At 48.9% G+C, this 19,391-nt stretch overlaps 1 protein-coding gene across 1 annotated transcript in view; it reads left to right on the forward strand.

Annotated features, from left to right (window-relative positions):
- ASCC1 (activating signal cointegrator 1 complex subunit 1) overlaps window positions 1-17,938 on the forward strand; it is a 97,560-nt gene extending 79,622 nt beyond the window's left edge. The window contains exon 10 of the mRNA XM_004615480.2: window positions 12,973-17,938. Coding sequence (XP_004615537.1) covers window positions 12,973-13,089 — 117 coding nt within the window. The 3' untranslated portion in view covers window positions 13,090-17,938. The remainder of the gene's footprint in view (window positions 1-12,972) is intronic.
- The last annotated feature ends 1,453 nt before the right edge of the window (window positions 17,939-19,391 follow it).

Consider the following 19,391-nt stretch of genomic DNA (forward strand, 5'->3'; position numbering starts at 1 on the left):
CCTGTCGTCCGGGCTGACCCAGCCACGCTTAGGGCCCCATGTGGTTCCAGGACTCTGACCGGGCTCAGCTGCACGCTAGGTAAGTGCCTTAACCCCTCGGATACCACAAAGAAGTGTTTTGGGAGACAGTGATCCTCCTGTGAGCGCTTTTGTATTACCGTATTATGCCTTTGTATTATGCCTGGCTATAGCCCTCTGTACCCTGTTTGGAAAAAGCTGACACTACATTAAAATTTAGTTTTATTTTATTCAACACAACTTCCTGCTTTATGTGAAGATGTAATGCTAATCCTTATCAGACCCTCAAGATGCACTAATTATAATCTAGGTAGAACAACACTCAGTTCTGTCAAAGTTTGCTTTTACTGGGGCTGTAGCAGTAGCACAGCAGGTAGGGCGATTGCCTTGCATGTGGCCGACCCGGGTTCGGTTTCCGTTATCCCATATGGTCCCCTGAGCACCGCCAGGGGTGGTTCCTGAGTGCAGAGCCAGGAGTGACCCCTGTGCATCGCCAGGTGTGACCCAAAAAGAAAAAAAAAAGTTTGCTTTTACTTGAGACTTTACTAGCTAATGTCTATTTCTTTTTGAAAATCGATTTACCCGGGGCCAGAGATGTGACCCAGTAGCAAAGAATCTGCCTCAGGCTTGAACCCAGGTTCAGGCCTCGGCTCTGCCTGCACTAGCGGGAGCATCTCGTTCTAAAAACACCCGTGGCACTTACAATCTCCCATTGATAAGGGGAGTTTATTTTCTTTTTGGGTGGTGTGCGGTGTTTGAGTCATATTTGTCAGTGCTCAGGGGCTGTTCTTGGCTCTCTATTCAGGAGTGATCCTAGCTGTGCTCTGGGGACCATACGTGGCGCCGAGGATTCGAACCAGGGTTGGGTGTGTGCCAGGCCAGTGCCCCCTTACGCAGGAGTGGACTATACTCACTGGCCCCTAATTAGTGAAGTTGCTTTTTCAATTAAAGTTGATTGCAGCTTTATGACTCTACATAGCAATATGTGGCCAATATGGATAACAATGAGCTTAAATTTACACCGAACTTCCTTTTATCTAAAAATACATCTAGGGCCTGGAGTGATAGCACAGCGGGTAGGGTGTTTGCCTTGCATGCGGCCAACCTGGGTTCGATTCCCAGCATCGCATATGGTCCTCTGAGCACCACCAGGGGTGATTCCTGAGTGCAGAGCCAGGAGTAACCCCTGTGCATTGCCAGGTGTAACCCAAAAAGAAAATAAATAAATAAATAAATAAAAATACATCCAAAATGAAGCTTGTGCTTCCCTGCGGCATGCTCTTTATTAATTTGAAACACACTCAATATTTTTTTTTCTTTCTTTTGGTGGAGCAAGGTAGTTTCATTGAAATTTCTTTGTTCTTTGCTTTTTGGGCCACGCCCAGCAGTGCTCAGGAGCTGCTCCTGGTCGTGCTTAGGCATCACCTGAGGGTGCCCAGAGGACCATACACAGTTCTGGGCCCAGGGGCCAACCCGGGGTCAGCTGTGTGTAAGGCAGTGCCTTGCCCCCTGGGCTGGCTCTGGCCCTTAGTGGCATCATCTTACATGAGGAAAGATCTCAGAGACGTCTGACCGGCAGGTGGGTCCTTTCTTAGCGCATCAGCTACAGGAGAAAGTTCAGTCTGAGCTGCCTCAGCTGGTTTTGGAGATTTCCAGTCTAAGCAGTATTTTACCAAGACTTTCCCTCTGATTTTGTTTTACGTGTCACTTTGCCTGGAAAGTGAAGGTTTGTTTTTCTTAGTTTTTAGGAACCTCCAAGCGGTGCTCAGGAATCTCTCCTGGCAGGGCTGGGGGGACCTTGTGTGGTACCAGGGGTAGAACCCCGGTCAGTCAGGCACCTTCCCCTCTGTCTGTCACTCTGCCCCCTAGGAAGTGAACTAACAATAATGAGAGCACAGGGACTTGAGAAGTAGCCCAGTGGGTCAAGAGCTTGCCTGGCACACGGCTGACCTGGGTCCAGTCCCCATTACCCAGCGTAGTCCCCGAATCCGTTAGGAACAATCCCTGAGCACTGCCGGTGTGGCCCCAACCACCCCCCCCCCAACACCCAGCAAAAGAAGAAAGAACCAGGGGTGGAGATGTAGCTCAGCCTTATATAAGTGCGAGCCTAGGTTTGCTCCCTGGCACCACTAAATCAATATAAATAAACTGTATTTTTAAAAGTCCAATTTCTCATATTGTAGTATCCTCGCAACTCCTGAGATTTGTATGGAATGTTAACCCTTCTGCCAATTTTTTTTGTGTCTTTGACCCTTAGCCCACAGCTTTGCAGAGGCCATCTGAGCTGGACTGCAGACCAGGAAGCATGTGTCATAGCATAAAGGGCCCTGACGGCAGGTGTCCTGTGGCCCTGGCAGAGTAGGTCCCTTCCAGTAAGATGACTTAATTGAAACACCGAGATGCAGCCTCTCTCCTGCTTCTCAGGAACTGCGACAGACTCGGCTATGCTTGGACTCTTCTTCCTTGTTTCTGTGTAAGCTCTTGCCAGCTCCCGAGTTGCCAAGGGGCATTCGATTTGCTGTTGAGTACTGGGCTGTTCTTGTGTTGGAGAAGGGGGGTTGAGATGGGCTGTGCCTGATAACCTTGCTTTCTCCTCCCGTCCCTCCGGTCTCTTTCTGACTTGGTTGCCTGGCATAACCACCAACCTCCACATGCCCAGCCTCCCTCAAGCCACTTGCCTGGAGAGCCCAGAAGTCATCTCTGTAGCTGTCCCCAGGGTCCCTTTTCTGGGGTTCATTTCTGCTGACTGACACTTCTTGCTAATGGAGAGTCCCTGGAAGGGATCAAACCACTTCTGCGGGTGCATCTGAGTGGCCTCGGTGCATGGTACCCGAGGGAAGAGGGTGCTAGCCAGCAGTGGGGCCAGAGAGGCCCCGAGGTGAGGTTTCTCTGAAGGAAATTTTGCAGCAAACCCAATTCCCAGCGGCCCATCTCTGAAGCTAATTCTGCGTCTGCTGTGGATACGGGGCGGGCAGCATGCCGGGGTGTGCGAGATTAGGTCTCGCTCTTCAGCTGTGTCAGCACCCCTCCTGGGTCTTCCTGCATCCTCTCAGCCCTCCCCCGCCAGCCCCCAGTTTTTCTTGCTACTTTCAGATTGAAAGGCTCTGCGAGGGAGGGGAAGTCCCTTGGCATTTTGAGTATTGAGGTGCTCAGCAGAACTGCCTGGCATCCTGTTTGTATATAGCAGTTTTAATTCTCCCTCTAATAGGTCATTTGGCCTCACCAGCAGTCTCAAACCCCGATACTCCTTACGTCAGCACTGAGGCTCGAGCCAAACAACCCAAAGTGCAACCCGGAGTGATCATCTGAAGGAACTTTCAGAGCTTCAACGCCGGCCTCTATTTGCCTGACTTCTGCCTGGCGCCGCCGTGGGTCAAGGCTGCTCGCATTCCTGCAGCTTGCTGCAGCCAAGATGGGCAGGTGGGGGTGGGAGGTGGAGCGGGCAAAGGAGGCAAGGTCACGGGCCCGTTGTACGCCAAGGGGCCTGTGCCAGTCCCATACCATCTCAGCCCGGAAATGGGACTTGAACTCTGGCACCACGCCAGCTTTGTATCATTTAATGGAGACACGCACAGCAGGTGTGAGTGCCGAGCGAGGACACAGAGCATCTGTCCTCTGGTTCACAGCTTCCGCTTTCCCGAGGGAGGCGGCTGGGGAGGAGGCCTCCTGTGCCCACAGTCTGGGTATACAGTGCCGCTGTGCCTCAGGACCTCTGCTTGCTGTCTGTTCATAGCGATTCTGATTGCTCACCGCTGATCACTGGGGTTTGAGGTGGAATTGTGGGCAGGCCTAGAGCCCCGATTTGGAGATGAATCTGGGATAGTAACCACCTGCCAAGCACATTATCTTTTTTTTTTTTTTGTCTCTTTATTTTGGGGCCACACCCAGCAGTGCTCAGGGGTTACTCCTGGCTCTGCACTCAGGAATCACTCCTGCGGTGCTCAGGAGACCATATGGGATGACGGGGATCGAACCTGGGTCGGCCACGTGCAAGGCAAGCCCCCTATCTGCTTATGTCATCTCTGTAGCTGCGGTTTGGGGAATTTTAACAGATAAAAGTTTAAGACAAAACCAATTGGTGGCAAAAGGAAAAGTATTTTAATTGGGATCCTAATTCTAAGTCACATGAACTGTGATTTTTTTTTTCAGATTTACAATTTTATTTTATTTATTTATTTTTTTGGTTTTGGGGCCACACTCAGCAATGCTCAGGGCTTACTCCTGGCTCAGCACTCAGGAATCACTCGTGGCAGGTCAAGGGGTAAGAGGTGCCAGGGATCAAACCCCAGTTGGCCATGTGCAAGGCAAGCACCCTACCTGCTATATTATCACCGCAACCCCAGTTTCGCTGTTTTTAATGTGGTGATCATATATTAACAAGTTTTGTGCTTAGAGACCAATTTTGTGTAGAATAGTTTGGAAAAGAGTTGTATTATTGGACGGGAGACAGTGCATCTTGTTGTGCACACAGCGGACCCAGGTTCTATCCCTGGCACCATATATGGTAGCCCAGACGCTTCCAGGAGAGATTGCTGAGCACAGAGCGAGGAGTAAGCGTGGAGCAGAGCTGAGTGTGACGCAGCCCTCTTTTCTCCCTCCACCCAGCAAAAGATACACACACACACACACACACACACACACACACACACACACACACACGGTTGTTTCTCATTCTTAGACATAAAATCTAGTAAATGCTTCCCGTGGAGTTGCTTGCATAGGGATAGCTTTCAGAATGAACTTCTCTCCACCAGGCTTTCTCATTGTGGGTGGAAGGAGGGGGCGGGGGGCTTGGGGGGTTCAGGTGGTGATGCTCAGGGGTTACCCCTGGCAGGGCTCAGGGGACCATACCGTGTGCTGGGGTTCAAACCTGGGTTGGCCACGTGCAAGGCAGATGCCTTATCTGTGTACTAGCTCTCCGGCACCTCTGATTCCAGTCCCCTCTCCCCCACCCCGGATCCGGAGTCACTGATACACTGCCTGTGTCCCGGCCTCCTCCCAGGAACTCAAACTTCTGTCAGTGTTGGGGGGCTAACCTGCCTAGTTCTCATCTTTTAAAATGGAAATAATGATGTTCAGCTCTGGCTTGTATCATAGTGATTTCTTTTGAAGGGTTAATGAGCTACAGGCTTTGTAAGATACTTTTAGATCCTCAGATAAAAGATGTTATTTAACCACTGCAAGGCTTCCTGCTGAGAGCGCCTCCCCCCAGCTCACAGGCATGTTGAACTGTCTCCATTCATCCTTCTCCCAAGTCAGGAGGGGGTGGGCGAGTGCTGTTATTCAGTTTAAATCAGTGCTGCTCAGCTCCGTGTATCTGTAAATAGGGGGCTATTGTGCAGCGTGGAAGTTGGTGGAACAGGTCACAGAAGGACCCATGTAGCCTGCACGGGCTCTTCCCCTCTACTTTGAGATTCGGAATTCCAGTTGCCTTACATGAAATCATCCTTTCTTTGGGAGAAGTGGGATCTACTTAATCCTCCTAAATACTTATATTAATTGGATACCAGCACTTATTTTCAGCTGTGGCAGATTATGTTCAGAGTTAGTTAATTCATTACGCCCAGAAAGACTCTGAATTTCACGGAACATATATTTCTTTGGAACTCTGATCTTGGACTTCAGAATTCAAGTTGTGTGAGACAGGAAATAATTCACTGTGACCTTTAGCACAGGAAGTAGATTCCTCTATGGAGAGTGCTTATATTTTGTGTGAGATTGAAGAAGGAAAGCAAGCCTCATCTTGGAAGGCAGGTGGGCAGGAATCCAGGCAAATTTGTCATCGTGCAGTGTAGGAGTGGCCGGCCGTTTAGTTTTGTCGCTTGTGGTCATAGGCCCGGGAAGGTTCCTCTCGACCTTGGCCTCATCTCTGGCTAGGATTCTTTTCAGTCACTTCCTTGCAACTGAGTGACACAGGGAGTTGGTTTGGTCCTGGGTAGTGTGTCAGGACGAGGCAGGCAGAGGTGGGGGATCTGAAACAGTGTGGCTGGAGAGATAGTACCGAGGATAGAGCACTTGCCTTGCACATAGCCGGCGTGGGTTCGACCCCCAGTACTACATAGGGTCCCTCTGTGCCCTGCCAGGAGTGATTTGAGGTAAGTCCTGAGCACCATTGGGTGTAGCCCCAAAACAAAACAAAATCTAAAATGAAGGCAAGGAAAAAAGAACCTAGTTGGCCCTAGGAAACCTAATTTGTTTTCTTTCGTTGTATGCCACGGTACTGGTAGAAATCTGTAATTCTCCCCGTGTTCTCCCAAGGAGGAGAACGTGTGCAGACGTAGAAGTGGTGGGTTTCCCAGAGCACGTGAACAGGGCACCATCGGAGGGTCAGAAATCCTGGCTTAACTCAAACTCTTTCATCTGATACTCCACATTTCTTTCTCTATTTGGAGAGAGGAAAAGCTTATTTCATTTCACAAAAATGCTGTGAGGCAAATATAAGATACAAGAAAAGATTGCAACTATGTGCATAGCTGTTCTAACATTTCATACTTAGGTCATAAACATTCTTCTTAAATTGTCCAAATCAGTACTTACTCAAGTAACAGACTGGCTGGAGAGATAGTACTGAGGATAAGTGTGTCTGCCTGGCTCATGGCTGACCTGGGTTTGATCCTGGGCACACCAGATGGTCCCATGAGCACCGCCAGGAGTGATCTTGAGTGCAGAGCCAGGAGTAACCCCTGAGCATCTTGGGGTGTGGCCCCCAAAACAAAATAATGTGACATCCTGAATATTGGTCTTAAGTGATGGTTATTTTTTTTTCCTTTGTTTTTTTGGTTCGGGGGTCACACCCAGCAGTGCTCACGGGCTACTCCTGGCTCTGTGAATATTTTTAGAGGGCATGTCACAGTGTTGCTTGGGGGACAGTGTGGTACCAGAAATTGAACCTGGGGCACCTGCATGTATGGCATGCATTCAAATTGTTGAGCTATCTCTCTAGACCTTAAATTATTTCTTTAATTACTTTTTCTTTGGTGGGGTCCCGGGGCATACCTGGCAGTGCTCAGGGATTGCTCTTGGTTCTGGAATTACTCAGAAATCACTCCTGGTGGTGCTCACGGGACCACCTTGGATGCTGGGGATTGGACCCTGATCGGCCGCTGTTATCTCTCCAGCGCCATGCCTTTAATTCTTTCATCAGATATTTGTAGTTTTGTTCATTGTTTTTCTCCTTTGTAACACTGTTTATTTTGTGTGTGTTTTTTAAATGCTAGTTTCCAACACAACAGAACTCTGTGTTTATTTTAGAGAGAAATATCTCAGAAAGAAAACAGTTTAGGTTTCACAGTCCCCAAGGGAATACAACAATGAGAAGGGAAAACTTTAATATGACTTAAATACCTTATTGTATTCTTTTTAAATTTAAATTTTTCTTGTTAGATTTTTGTATTTTCTAATTAATAGACCACTTTGCTTTTCATGAGCCACATCAGATGGGGTGTGGGGGGAGGAAAACAGGTTTCTTTCAAACTCCTTAGGTCAACCTTTTCTTCTTTCCCCATTACGTACCTTATTAAATGGAGTTATTTAGTTGAATTGTGCTCATTTTCATCCAGAATTCACATTCACGGACCGGAGCGATAGTCCTGCGGCAGGCGCCTTGCGTGCGGCTGACCTTGGTTCATATCCCAGCACCCCGTATGTCCCCCAAGTGCCGCCAGGGGTGGTCCCTGAGCACAGAGCCAGGAGTAAGCCCTGAGCATCGCCAGGTGTGGCCCCCCAAATCAAGCAAAACCAGAAAAGACTGTTTCTGAAGGCCTCTGCGAGTTACAGGGGTATAGTCCTCACTGTGACCTTGGCCGCCTTGTCATCAGGGGCTCAGAGCCGGAGGAGTTGCCGAGCTGAGAGGGGAGTTTGAGTGCTTGGGTTCAAGTCGCTTTATTTTAGCTTGGTGCATGTTAGTTCCCGGATGTTTACTTGCTCTGTCTGTATGTACCCCTGGAAGAGTTCCTTAATCCATTTAAACCTGGGCTTAAGCTGTCAAGTGGGGATTGATAATAGCATCTGCCCTCCAGGCTCCGGTGACAGCCCTCAGCACTCGCCTGCCTGCGAATTCCCGCGGTGTGGCTGGTGGCCTTCATTTTACTCTCGTGACTGTCGGGACATAGGTGTAGGGCCAGCGGGAGTGCTGCGATTGGAGACTTGGCTTGGATGCCGCTGACCCGGGTTCAATCCCTGGCACCCCATGCAGTCGCTAATGCCCTGCTGGGAGTGGTCCCTGAGCACTGCTGGGTGTGGCCCCCAAGCCAAAAAAAGACATGCTTATTGTGTACCTTGACCTTTTAATGGGATACTGGCACTAGGTAATGTTGTTTTCTTTGCTTTGCTTTTTTTAAAAAAATTTTTTTTAGACACAGTGGTTTACAAAGTTGTTCGTAACACCATTGTTCCAGGCATTCAGTGTTCTAACATAAGGCGTACCACCACTGGAACCTTCTCTCCACCATTGTCCCCCAGTTTCCCATCCACCCCCAAGCTGGCCCCTTGGAAGGCACAAAATAATTTATTTTTATATTGCTTGTTACAACAGAAGGGTAAGTGGAATTATTAAAATATAGTTCAGTGAAAGAAAATTCGCAAACATTGTTATATTTCATAATGGTGTTGTTACAGTCACAGTCTGAGGGTTTACTGAGTTGTTTGTTGCCAGCTGAGCCTCCTGTGTTCCTGTGTTGGCCTGCTGGGCTTCGGGCCTCTGTGCTGTGCTCTTCTTTGTCGTGCTCCTCTGTGCTGTGGGTCCTACGGGATTGGCAGGTGTCATGTGTGGCTGTGTACTCTCGTGGCCCCAGGACTGCTGTGTCTGGGAGTCTCTGTGGAGATTAGTGGCAGCAGAGCAGTGGGGTTGGACCGTTTGTGTGGCTGCCCATGTGTGGGCAGGGACCCACTTTTGAGGGAGCCTCATAACTGCCAGCCCAGAGACTGGTGACCTGTGAATGCCAGCAGGTTGGCTTGCATCTTGTCCAAGACTAGTCTGCTTCCTTCAGTAATGTTTTTCAAATCTCCACTCAAGACACACTTCGTTTCTAGAAATTTTAATTTCCATGGCAAAAATGACCATAAATAAGACCAAAAGAGGGGTGACACACTGAAAATACATTTGCATTTTTTCACACGAAGGACCACCTCACTAGTATGTATTCACGAATCACGAAATCTCGTTAATCACCGATTTCTCGGGCGGGCCCAGTAACATCTCATTTTGTCCTTCCCCTGAGATCTTAGAAGACCATCTCAACTCGGCCCTCCTAATGATGTTGCGCTGGGGGCTCTTCAGGGTCAGGGGAATGAGATCCAGCTTGTTACTGGATTTAGCATATGAATACACCATGGGAAGCTTCCAAGGATGTCCCATGTGGGCAGGAAACTCTCAGAAGATTGCCAGTTTCTCCCAGAGGGAGAAGTAGGCTAAAGATATCTCTTCTGAGAGCTTGCTTTTAAGTCTCTTTCTGGATGTTGGCTGTTGATGGAATTACACACACCTGGGTTCCTCTGCTGGTACCTTCATGCATGAGGCCTGTCCGAACGTGTGGAGAGGGGCCTCCAGCATGGCTGTAGCTAGGTTCCTGTGGTCTTCGGCCGCCAGGAGCTCTGCTCGGGGTGGGGAGGGAAACTGGAGCCCATCCCTTCTGAGGGGCCCCAGGGAAGACAGCCAGGCATGCGGGCAAGAGACTCTCTGCTAGTATATATTAAATATATATATTTAAAAAAATAATAAACTACTAATTTTTAAAATTATTATTTTGGTTTTGGGGCCACACCTGGTGTTGCTCAGGGCTTATTTCTGGCTCTGCACTCAGGGGTCACTCCTGACAGTGCTTGGGGTAACAAATGGATGCCAGAATTGAACCCACGTCGGCCGTATGAAGACAGGCACCCTACCCGCTGAACTATCTCTCTGGCCCCAAGAACTACTAATTCCTTTCAAGGACAGTTGTAAAGCTTTTTCTCCCCCCTATGCCACAAGTGAAATCCAGGACCCCGCAGAGCCTAGCAGCTGTTCTCTCACTGCACCATATTCCAGCCCTTAAAAAGCTTTTTACGATGACACTATGGATTTCATATCTAAGAATATCTAATAGAAGATAGCCTTAGATCCTTCCAGGAATCTAAGGGCTTGGAGCATATGTAGCTGAAGATCTAATAAATAGGGTGTAACTAGACAGAACTTTTGCTTTTCCCCCTCAGAGTAGCTCCGTCTCAGAAAGTTTCATAATTATCACTGACGCTGGGATGGCTTTGGTGGTCCCAAGAAATGTGGGGTTCCAGCAGGAGCTCAACACCCATTGCCCTAACATTGAGCCATTCTTCCCCATGGGCGCAGTGTCACTGGGGGTGCCCCTGGGCCCTCTGAACTCCTCATGGGAGACCCCCCTCAAAAACCAAAAAAAAAAAGAATCCGTGTTTAGTTCTCTCTCATAGTCTTTTTAGCTCCTACACTGAAGTCACATTCCAGCTAATTCCATTATCACCATATTTCCACCTAAAGCACAGTTTCCTTCCACGTCATCCACACAGGGCGAAGTGAAGCTGGGGGAGTTGCTTTCCATTCCTAGAGGTGGCAGCTCTGTTGTTTGGACACTTAGGCACGAAGAGCCTGCAGAGGAGCCCATCGCCCGCTGGTCTCCAGAGTGTGGGTGCAGCCTACTTGCACAGACTTTGGCCCTCTGGCCCTCTGCACCTCATGCCCTGCACTCCCGTCCCAAGCACTGCAAGTGCCAAACCATCAGGCCAGGCTGCCAGCATAGCATTGTAGGGACAGCACAGGCCTGTGAGCATCTTGGGGCGGGGGGCTGGGAGGGGGGTGGCGGAGGACACTTTATGCACCGTTTAAGTTGTAAGAGGTTCTTGTTTTGTTCTACTTCAGACACCATGATTTGCAGTTACTGACAGCTGAGCCCCAGGCACACAGTGTTCCAGCACCAGTCCCATCCCCAGTGTCCACTTTCTTTCACCAGTCACCCCAGTCTCCCTCCAGCCCCCCAGGTTACCTCCTGGACAGGCACAGTTTTTATTTGCTTGTCTTGGGGCCACAACCAGCAATGCTCAGGGGTTGCTCCTGGCTCTGCGGTGAGGAATTATTTCTGGCAGTACTCGGGGGATCATTTGGGTTCTTAGGGATTGAACTTGGACCCACTTCGTGCAGGGCAGCTCCCTACCCACTGTACTGTCACTCTGGCCCCAAGGCCAGGCGCATTTTTAAGTTTGGTTGCTGTCGTTTGGTTCTCCTGCTTTCGGTGTCGTGGGTTCTTTGGTTCTGATGCAGACTGTGCCACAGCTCTCCACTGCCGCTGTCGGAGGCCCTGGTCCCTGAGCAGCTTGTCAGCATTATGAGATCCTTTTCAGTTAACGTTGGCGAGCTGCTTATTGCCCTTTGGTTACATATCTCTTTTGAACCTAGAGGGCTTCAGCTTGCAAAGCCGCCATCCACACAGCTCTCACTCCACATGACTGTTCAGCTCCAAGATTAGCAGATAACCACTTGAGACCATATTTCTTTCTACCAAAGGGTGGCTATGGTTTTAGCAGGGTGCAGAAGCCAGGAAAGCTAATTGTGTAAATCGATGCGGCCGAGCTGATCACCTTTCAGAAAGACGAGACAGTGCGCACACAGCTTCTAAATAGATCTCCAGGGTCAAGTGGATGTCAGCGTGCAGAATCAATATTTACAGGCTTTATAAAGTTAGCTTTACGGAACCAGGCATTGCTGTGAGACCATCACTTGCAGGAAGAGGAAATGCACAGAGGCGGAAGTCCCTGGCTTGAAGGTTGTGTAAAAGCAGGCGGAGACTGTCTTTTGCTGGTGAGCAGACCTTCCCCATCAGGTTCTGCACTGACGTTCTGTGCACATCTTAAAGGCTGTTTTGGCTTGTCCCTGGCGTCTTCAGAGGGAGCGGCCCTTGTGTTTCAAATGAAGATGAGCCTTTTGCCCATTGCCACTCCCTGTCTACGTACTGTGGCTTCATTTTCCTGAGAGGAATGCTGATGTCCTTTTGGATTCTGCCTTGTAAATATGCTGGTACAAGAACTGGTTCCCTGCAGAGCATGGCTTCTGCCCCCACCCTCACCCCACACATCTGAAAGTTTCTAAGGTGAAGAATTGTAGGAAGGCACATTTACTTTGGGGCACTGGCTCATATCCAAAGCCTCTCAAAAGCTTGTTGATAATATTGGCCTGTGCACATGGTCCATCCGGCAGAAGTGTTTCCCGATGGCTTCGTGTACAGGAGCATTCCGTAACCCTCACTGCGCGCCAGGATTGTTTGTGGGTCGGGAGCCTTACCTCTTGTTTATTTTGGTCCTTGCATCTAAAGGATGCTGTTTACAAGGTAGAGGAATGTAAGGTATCCAGTTTCATCCTGGCCCAAACAAAACTAGGATCTGACATTGTCAGAAGCAAAATCATAAAAAAACAGCTTTGTTTGCCATGTACCACCGCCCCGGGACATCCGTTACTTCTCTGACATATCTGGACAATGGATGAAGTTTGCAGCGAACTTCGGAGACCTGTTTCTGTAGCTTATCTTGTCAAAGGAGGTTGTTTTTCTGGAGGGTAAGGGGGAAGCTGTTTGGTTTTGGATTTACACCTGGCAGTGCTCAGGGTTTATTCCCAGCTCTCTGCTCAGAGATTATTCCTGGTGGGCTTGCGGGACCATACAGGATGCGCAGGATGGAAGTGGGATTGGCCGTGGACAAGGCAAGTGCCCAACTTACTGTACAATCACCGGCCCCTGTCAGGGGAGGTTTTAACGTGAAACAGCCAAGTGCCACTGTGTAGTTCTCCTCCCACCCTATCCCCGGTCACCAGGATTGTGCTCTAAGATAAATATTGACAAGAAAGTGCATGAGAACTTTTTCAGGATTGCTGTGGTGTTTTCACAAAGAAATGAATGCAAAGCCTTTCCTCGGTGATTCAGATGCTCACTCAAGATTTTCTCTTTTCTGTCTTTCCAGCTATTTGAGAACTTCTACTTTGGTACCCTAAAGCTCAATTCAATTCACATCTCCCAGCGGTTCACGGTGGACAGTTTCGGCAACTACGCCTCCTGCGGCCACGTCGACTTCTCCTGAGGGAGTGGGGAGCACCGGGCCCTCAGCGGCACCTCCAGGCCCACAGAGGACAGCTTCGTTCCGACTGCTGAGGGTGGCTTGGGAATTCCACATGGGACGGTTCAGAGCAGCTCTCCTCGGACACTGGTGGACACTGCTCGCCTCTAATGGCTGCCCACGTTCATTGCACTGTCAGGCAGGGGGGGTTGTAGGCACGAGGGTTTGGCCTGTAAGCCTTGGCCTGTTCATCTTTCCCAGGGTCTGTCTTGCCTCAGAAAGCTCTTTGGAAATGGGCCTTGCACTTGGCTGGCCTCAGGTTCGAGAGGTTTCTCACACAGCTGATGATTTTACCCAGCTATTAAACTCTTCTGCATCGATGCTTTTCTTATTTTTCTGGTGCTGGGTACCACACCTAGGACCTCACACATGCAAAGCAGACACTCGACCACTGTGCCATCACTCTGGCCTCAGTACTTGAAAGGAGAGTTAAAGTACTTGAGGGCCAGAGCGATGTGGGGAAGGCATGTGGCTTCAATCTTCAGCGCCCCCTGAGCCCCACCAGGAGTAAGCCCTGAGCACCACAAGAAACCCTCCTCTCCCCCCAATAAAACAAAAACATTCCCCCAATAAAACAAAAAACATAACGTACTTGAAAAGAGAATTTTTTTATTTGATTTTTGGGCCACACCAAAAATGTTCAGGTGTTAACTCTGAGGAATCACTCCTGGCAGGGGTCAGGGACCATATGGGATGCTGGGAATCGAACTTGGGCAGGCTATGTACAAGGCAAGTGCCCTAACTGCTGTACTCGCTCTCCAGTCTCTGAGAGTTTTTGAAATTTCTTCGCTTGAATCAAGTAACTGTAATTCTTAGATTTGTGTCTTTCCCTTACCGCACGCCCTAACTTTTAATCACCATGGAGAATTTTTTCCTTGTTGCTGTTTTTATTTTGGAGGTCACCTGGGATTGCTCGTGGCTCCTCCAGGCCCCATGCTCAGGGGACCGCACGGTGCTGGGGCTCCAACCTGGCCTTCAGCATGCAAAGCATGCACGCCAAACTTAAAAAACCCAGAATTTCTGGGTAGTCATGTAAAAACCATGACTAAAGCTTACCATTTAATGATTTTTGAAGACTCCCTGGTTGGGCTCAGGGGACCATGCGTGCGGGGCTGAGAATTGAAGAGTCAGCTAAGCCTTTTTTTTTTTCTTGCTTTTTGGGTCACACCTGGCGATGCACAGGGGTTACTCCTGGTTCATGCACTCAGGAATTACTCCTGGCGGTGCTCGGGGGACCATATGGGATGCTGGGAATTGAACCCAGGTTGGCTACATGCAAGGCAAATGCCCTACGCTCTGTGCTCTCTCTCCAGCCCCCATTTAGCCATTTTAAAGCATGCAAGTGAACCGTGTTACGTGTGTTTGCAATGTTGTGAAGAGCTCCAGGAAGTTCATCTTGTAAGTCTGAAGCTCTCCTCACTACACAGCACCCTGTACCCGGCCCCCGGCCCCCAGCACTGCCCTCTACTTCCTCTTCCTCTGATTTTGAATATTCTAGTTAGACTTATGGATGTAAATGGGATTGTATGGTCTTTTGTCTTTTTGTGGCTAGCACTTTCCACTTTGACAAAATGTTCTGTGTCATAGCATGTGGTAAGAATTCCTTCCTTTTAATCTTTTTTTTTTTCCTTTTTGGGTCTCACCCAGCAATGCACAGGGGTTACTCCTGGCTCTGCACTCAGGAATTACTCCTGGTGGTGCTTAGGGGACCATATGGGATGCTGGGAATTGAACCCTGGTCAGCTGTGTGCAAGGCAAACGCCCTACCCGCTGTGCTATCGCTCCAGCCCCTCCTTCCTTTTTAAAGCTGAGTAGTACTCTGTTGTGAACACAGGCATTTTGTTTATTCATGTATCATTCAGTGAACACTGAGGTGCCTTCTGCATCCTATGGTGAATAACGCTCCGTGAACATGAGTATCTCTTCATGCCCCTGTTTTCCGAGCCAGGAAATTAGACAACAGGGACATGTCCCTGACCTGGATTGGTTTCTGGCACCACGTGGTCCCTGAGCATTGCTGGGTGAAGCCCAAGAGGCATCACCTCCTCGGGCCTTTGTGCTGAACTGAGAATTACTGGGAGGACCCTTGAACCTCCTGAGACCCTCTAAAAAAGAACCTGTTCTCTAAAATCATTTTATTTTACTTTTTTTTGCTTTTGCTTTTTGGGTCACACCCAGTGATGCACAGGGGTTACTCCTGGCTCTGCACTCAGGAATTACTCCCAGGGGGCCATATGGGATGCTGGGATTTGAACCCGGGTTGGCCACATGCAAGGCAAACGCCCTACCTGCTGTGCTCCAGCCCCTAAAATTATTTTATTTTTATAGTTTGGTTTGGGGGCCACATCTGGTGATGCTCATGAGTGCACTCGGGAATCACTCCTAGTGTGCTCGGGAGGCCATCTGGAATGCTGGGGTTCAAACTGGGTCAGCAAATGCCTACCCACTACACTAGCTCTCCAGCCCGAGAAAGACCTGCTTTCTGTTTCTCTGCTTCATTAGTGTTAATAAAACAGCTTGATAAAGTTTTTCCTTCATACTGTGTCCTTTTCTACATTTGTTGCCTTTCAGTGTTTGCTAGATCCCAGAGTCTCCTCCCCGCTGTAATCCTTGCCTTCCTGAGCCCTGTGGAGTCGCAGTATTGTATCTCTTTTTCTGTTTACTTCTCAGGGCAGCAAAAATAGAAACACCCGCTGATAGCCCAGGACTGAGCTGAGTTCCCCGGGAGAAGGTCAGTGGCAGAAGCGCCTCCTGCCCAGAGCCAAGCACAGAGGAAGTGACAGAGTGCTCCCACACAGCCCGGCAGTGCTCCCACACAACCTGCCAGTGCCCCCACACAACTCACCAGTGTCTTCAAATAGTCTGTCAGTGATTCCACACCACCCACCAGTGCTCCCACACAGCCCACCAGTGCTCTCACACATCAGTGTCCCCACACAACTTGCCAGTGCTCCCATACAACCCACCAGTGCTCCACACACCAGTGTCCTCACAGTCTGTCAGTGCTCCCACACCACCCAGCAATGCTCCCACAGTCTGCCAGTGCTCTTACACAACCTGCCAGTGCTCCCACACTCACCAGTGTCCTCACATAGTCTGTCAGTGCTCCCACATAGTCCACTCGTGCTCCCACACAGTCCCCCTTATCCCGGGTCCCCTCACATGCTCTGGGGGCAGTGGGGGGAGTTCCAGCCTCCCTGTGCTTCTCTCTCCCTCCAGGTCTTCTCTCTGTGTCCTTCATTCACCTCACCTCCAGTCTTAGTTTCCACTCGAGAACACTCGTCTGGACCCTTTATATTAGGTATAAAGGTCACTCGTGAGACCTGTGTGGAACGGCCACACACTGGGACATGTGTGACTGCACAAATCACCTGCACCACCGGGAGTGATCCCTGAGCACGGAGCCAGGAGTAATCCTTGTGTATATCTCCAAAATAGAAGCAGAACCAAAAAAATTAATGTTGTCATCCATAGGTTACTATTCTCGCTGCATTTAAGCACATCTATTTTCAGTAAATTTTCACACTTAACATCTGATATTAGTGGGGTGCTCAGATTTGCCAAGAACTTGTATATTAATTTATCTAATACTACAGCCCACCTAATTTTCAGTATTCAGTTTTGCTTTTGGGGCCACAGCCAGTGGTGCTCAGAGGCTATTCCCGGCAGTGCTCAGGGGGTCAGGCAGTGTGGGGGTTCGGACTCAGGCCTCCTGCAAGCAGAGCATGCAGTTCAGCCCTTGGAGCTACCTGCCAGGCCCTGAGCCCACTTAATTTGCTGGTAAATTTATCTTCATTTTACAACCTAATGCACAGCAAAATTAAGGAACTTGTCTGAGGCCATTCAGCGTGTATCAGATTTTCCTAAAACATGCCCTGAGGGGTCCCCGAGAACCTTTCCAAGAGTGTGTGAGCAACCCATTATTTTAATTGAAATGATTAGGTATTATTGGCCTTTTGGGGGACCGTGCTGGGGATCAGAATAGGAGCTCCCACATTGGCGCTCAGAAGTCAGCCTTTGAGCCTCCCCTGGCCCATCCCTTCCTTTCCTGTCACTCCTGTGCTCTAGGGATGCACAGAGGAATGTCTCAGAGACTTCGGGATGGTGGTGATGCCATCACTCAGGTGGTTAATGAAATATTTGTACATTTTTGTTTTCTAGAATCTTACCAGTTAGTACAAAATACACAATTTTAAGCATTTAAAAAGATTTTTGTTTTAGTGTTTGGGTCACACCCGGTGATGCTCAGGGTTTATTCCTGGTTCTGAGGTCAGGGATCACTCCTGGCATTGCTCAGGACTACATAGGATGCTGGGGATTGAACCTGGGTGGGCAGAATGCAAGGCAAGCAGCCTACTTGCGGTATCATCGCTCAAGCGTCTGTACATGACCTTCTGTTACAAACTTTCTCGCCCAGCAGTTGATCACATCGGTTGTCAGTAGATAAGAGACCTCTGTATTTTCAGCGATTGCTTTGTGCATCACTGCAGCATCACTGGTTTCTGACTCGTGGGACTGCCTTGAGGTTTGACTGTCACAGTTCTGGATGGAACGTCTTCATACTGTTGTATTTTATGCATGTAAGGTCATCTACATATGGGATTAAATGGTGGTTTAAAAAATTATTTAACAGGAAGCAGGATTTATTTGGAAGGGGGAGGTGCAGGAGTGACTCAGGAGGGGCAGCCCTGAAGGGGGGCCCCACTGTTTGCCCTGAGACCCACAATGAAGCCAGACCCACAGTCATCTGCATGAGCAACTTTTCAGCCACCATGTCCTCAAACTTATTTGCATTAAACTTGGTAAAGCCTCATGTTTTGGACATGTGACTCATATGATGGGCAGGGAAATTGAATTTGACCCTGTATAAGGTGTTGGATTAAATGGTCTTAAAGACATGCATAGGACTGAAGAGATAGCCCGGAGAAGGGGAGCTCATACATGCAGGAGGTCTGAACTCCATCCCTGACCCCACATGGTCCACTGAGCATCCCCAGAAGCATGGCGCTGGGAGTAGCTCCCCCCAAAAAAAAGAAAGAAACAAAAGGTGTTTTTAAGTATTTTTGGAAATTCTGATACCTCCCTCCATTTTGTATTGCTAAGTGTTAAATATAAAAATAAAAACAGAAAAATGTGTAAGATCAGTGTACCATTTAACAAATGTTCCCAGCAGCCTTTGGACCTATTAGCTTCAAAAGGCTGATGTAATCTCTCCAAAGCGAGGCAAACCTTTTCTTCTTTATGAACTGTAATTATGTTCTTTTTCTACATCTTTTATCCATCATCTGGGATTTGAGCTTTGTGTCCTGAAGTGCTTGACTCCTGAGGCCCTTTGAGAGAGGCACAGTGGTTAAAGCACTTGCCTTGCACACAGCTGACCTGGGTTTGATCCTTTGCATCCCATATGTTCCCCTGAGCACCGGCCGGGGGGAGCCCTGGTCACGGATCCAGGAGTAAGCCCTGAAAACAACTAGATATGGCCCCAAACAAAACCCCAAAATTGGCTTTTACTCTTCGCTTGACTTGCAGGCCTGGGCTGCAGTCACTTTGTTTACACTGCACGGTTCCTGACGGCCTGTCGCAAAGGGTCAAGAGAAGACAGGTCCTGCTGGAGAGGCCCTGGAGTACGGGAAAGGCTTGATCTTTAACCTTCTGGAAACAGCTATTTTCTTATCAATGGGCATCTTGGCAGTGTCCTTCAAAACTCTTGGGGAAGCTCTGGTCATTGGAGAAGACCAGGACATTCCATCAGATCGTGCTGGGGTGGAGACTGACATCTCAAACTGGCCCTGGAGATCCACAATTGATGGCTCAGTGGCCAGGACTGAGCTGGGTTGGAAGGAAGGCAAATGTGAGGGCCAAAGAGATGGTGCAGCAGGAAGGGCACTTTCCTTGAATATAGCTGGCCCAGGTTCAATCTCGGACATCACATAGGGTCCTCCGAGTCCCACCAAGAGTAATCCCTGAGCACTCCCAGTGATGGCACCATAAAAACAAATAAAAGAGAACACCCAGAGCACAGGATGGGCTGAAAGGGGGAAAAAATAAGTTTTAATACAGTGCTGGAGCAATGGGGCACCATATCCATTTCTTTTTTTGGTATAAATGTGTTTTTATTTTTTTTGTTGTTGAAAAAAATGTCATAAGTGAATCACCGTGAGGTACACTCACACTTACAAACTTTCATGCTTGTGTTTCAGTCATACAACGATCGAGAACCCATCCCTCCACCAGTGCCCATTTTCCACCACCAATGGTCCCAGCAT

The sequence above is a fragment of the Sorex araneus genome, chromosome 3, assembly GCF_027595985.1.
Source record: "Sorex araneus isolate mSorAra2 chromosome 3, mSorAra2.pri, whole genome shotgun sequence".
In the NCBI taxonomy this organism is placed as follows: Eukaryota; Metazoa; Chordata; class Mammalia; order Eulipotyphla; family Soricidae; genus Sorex; species Sorex araneus.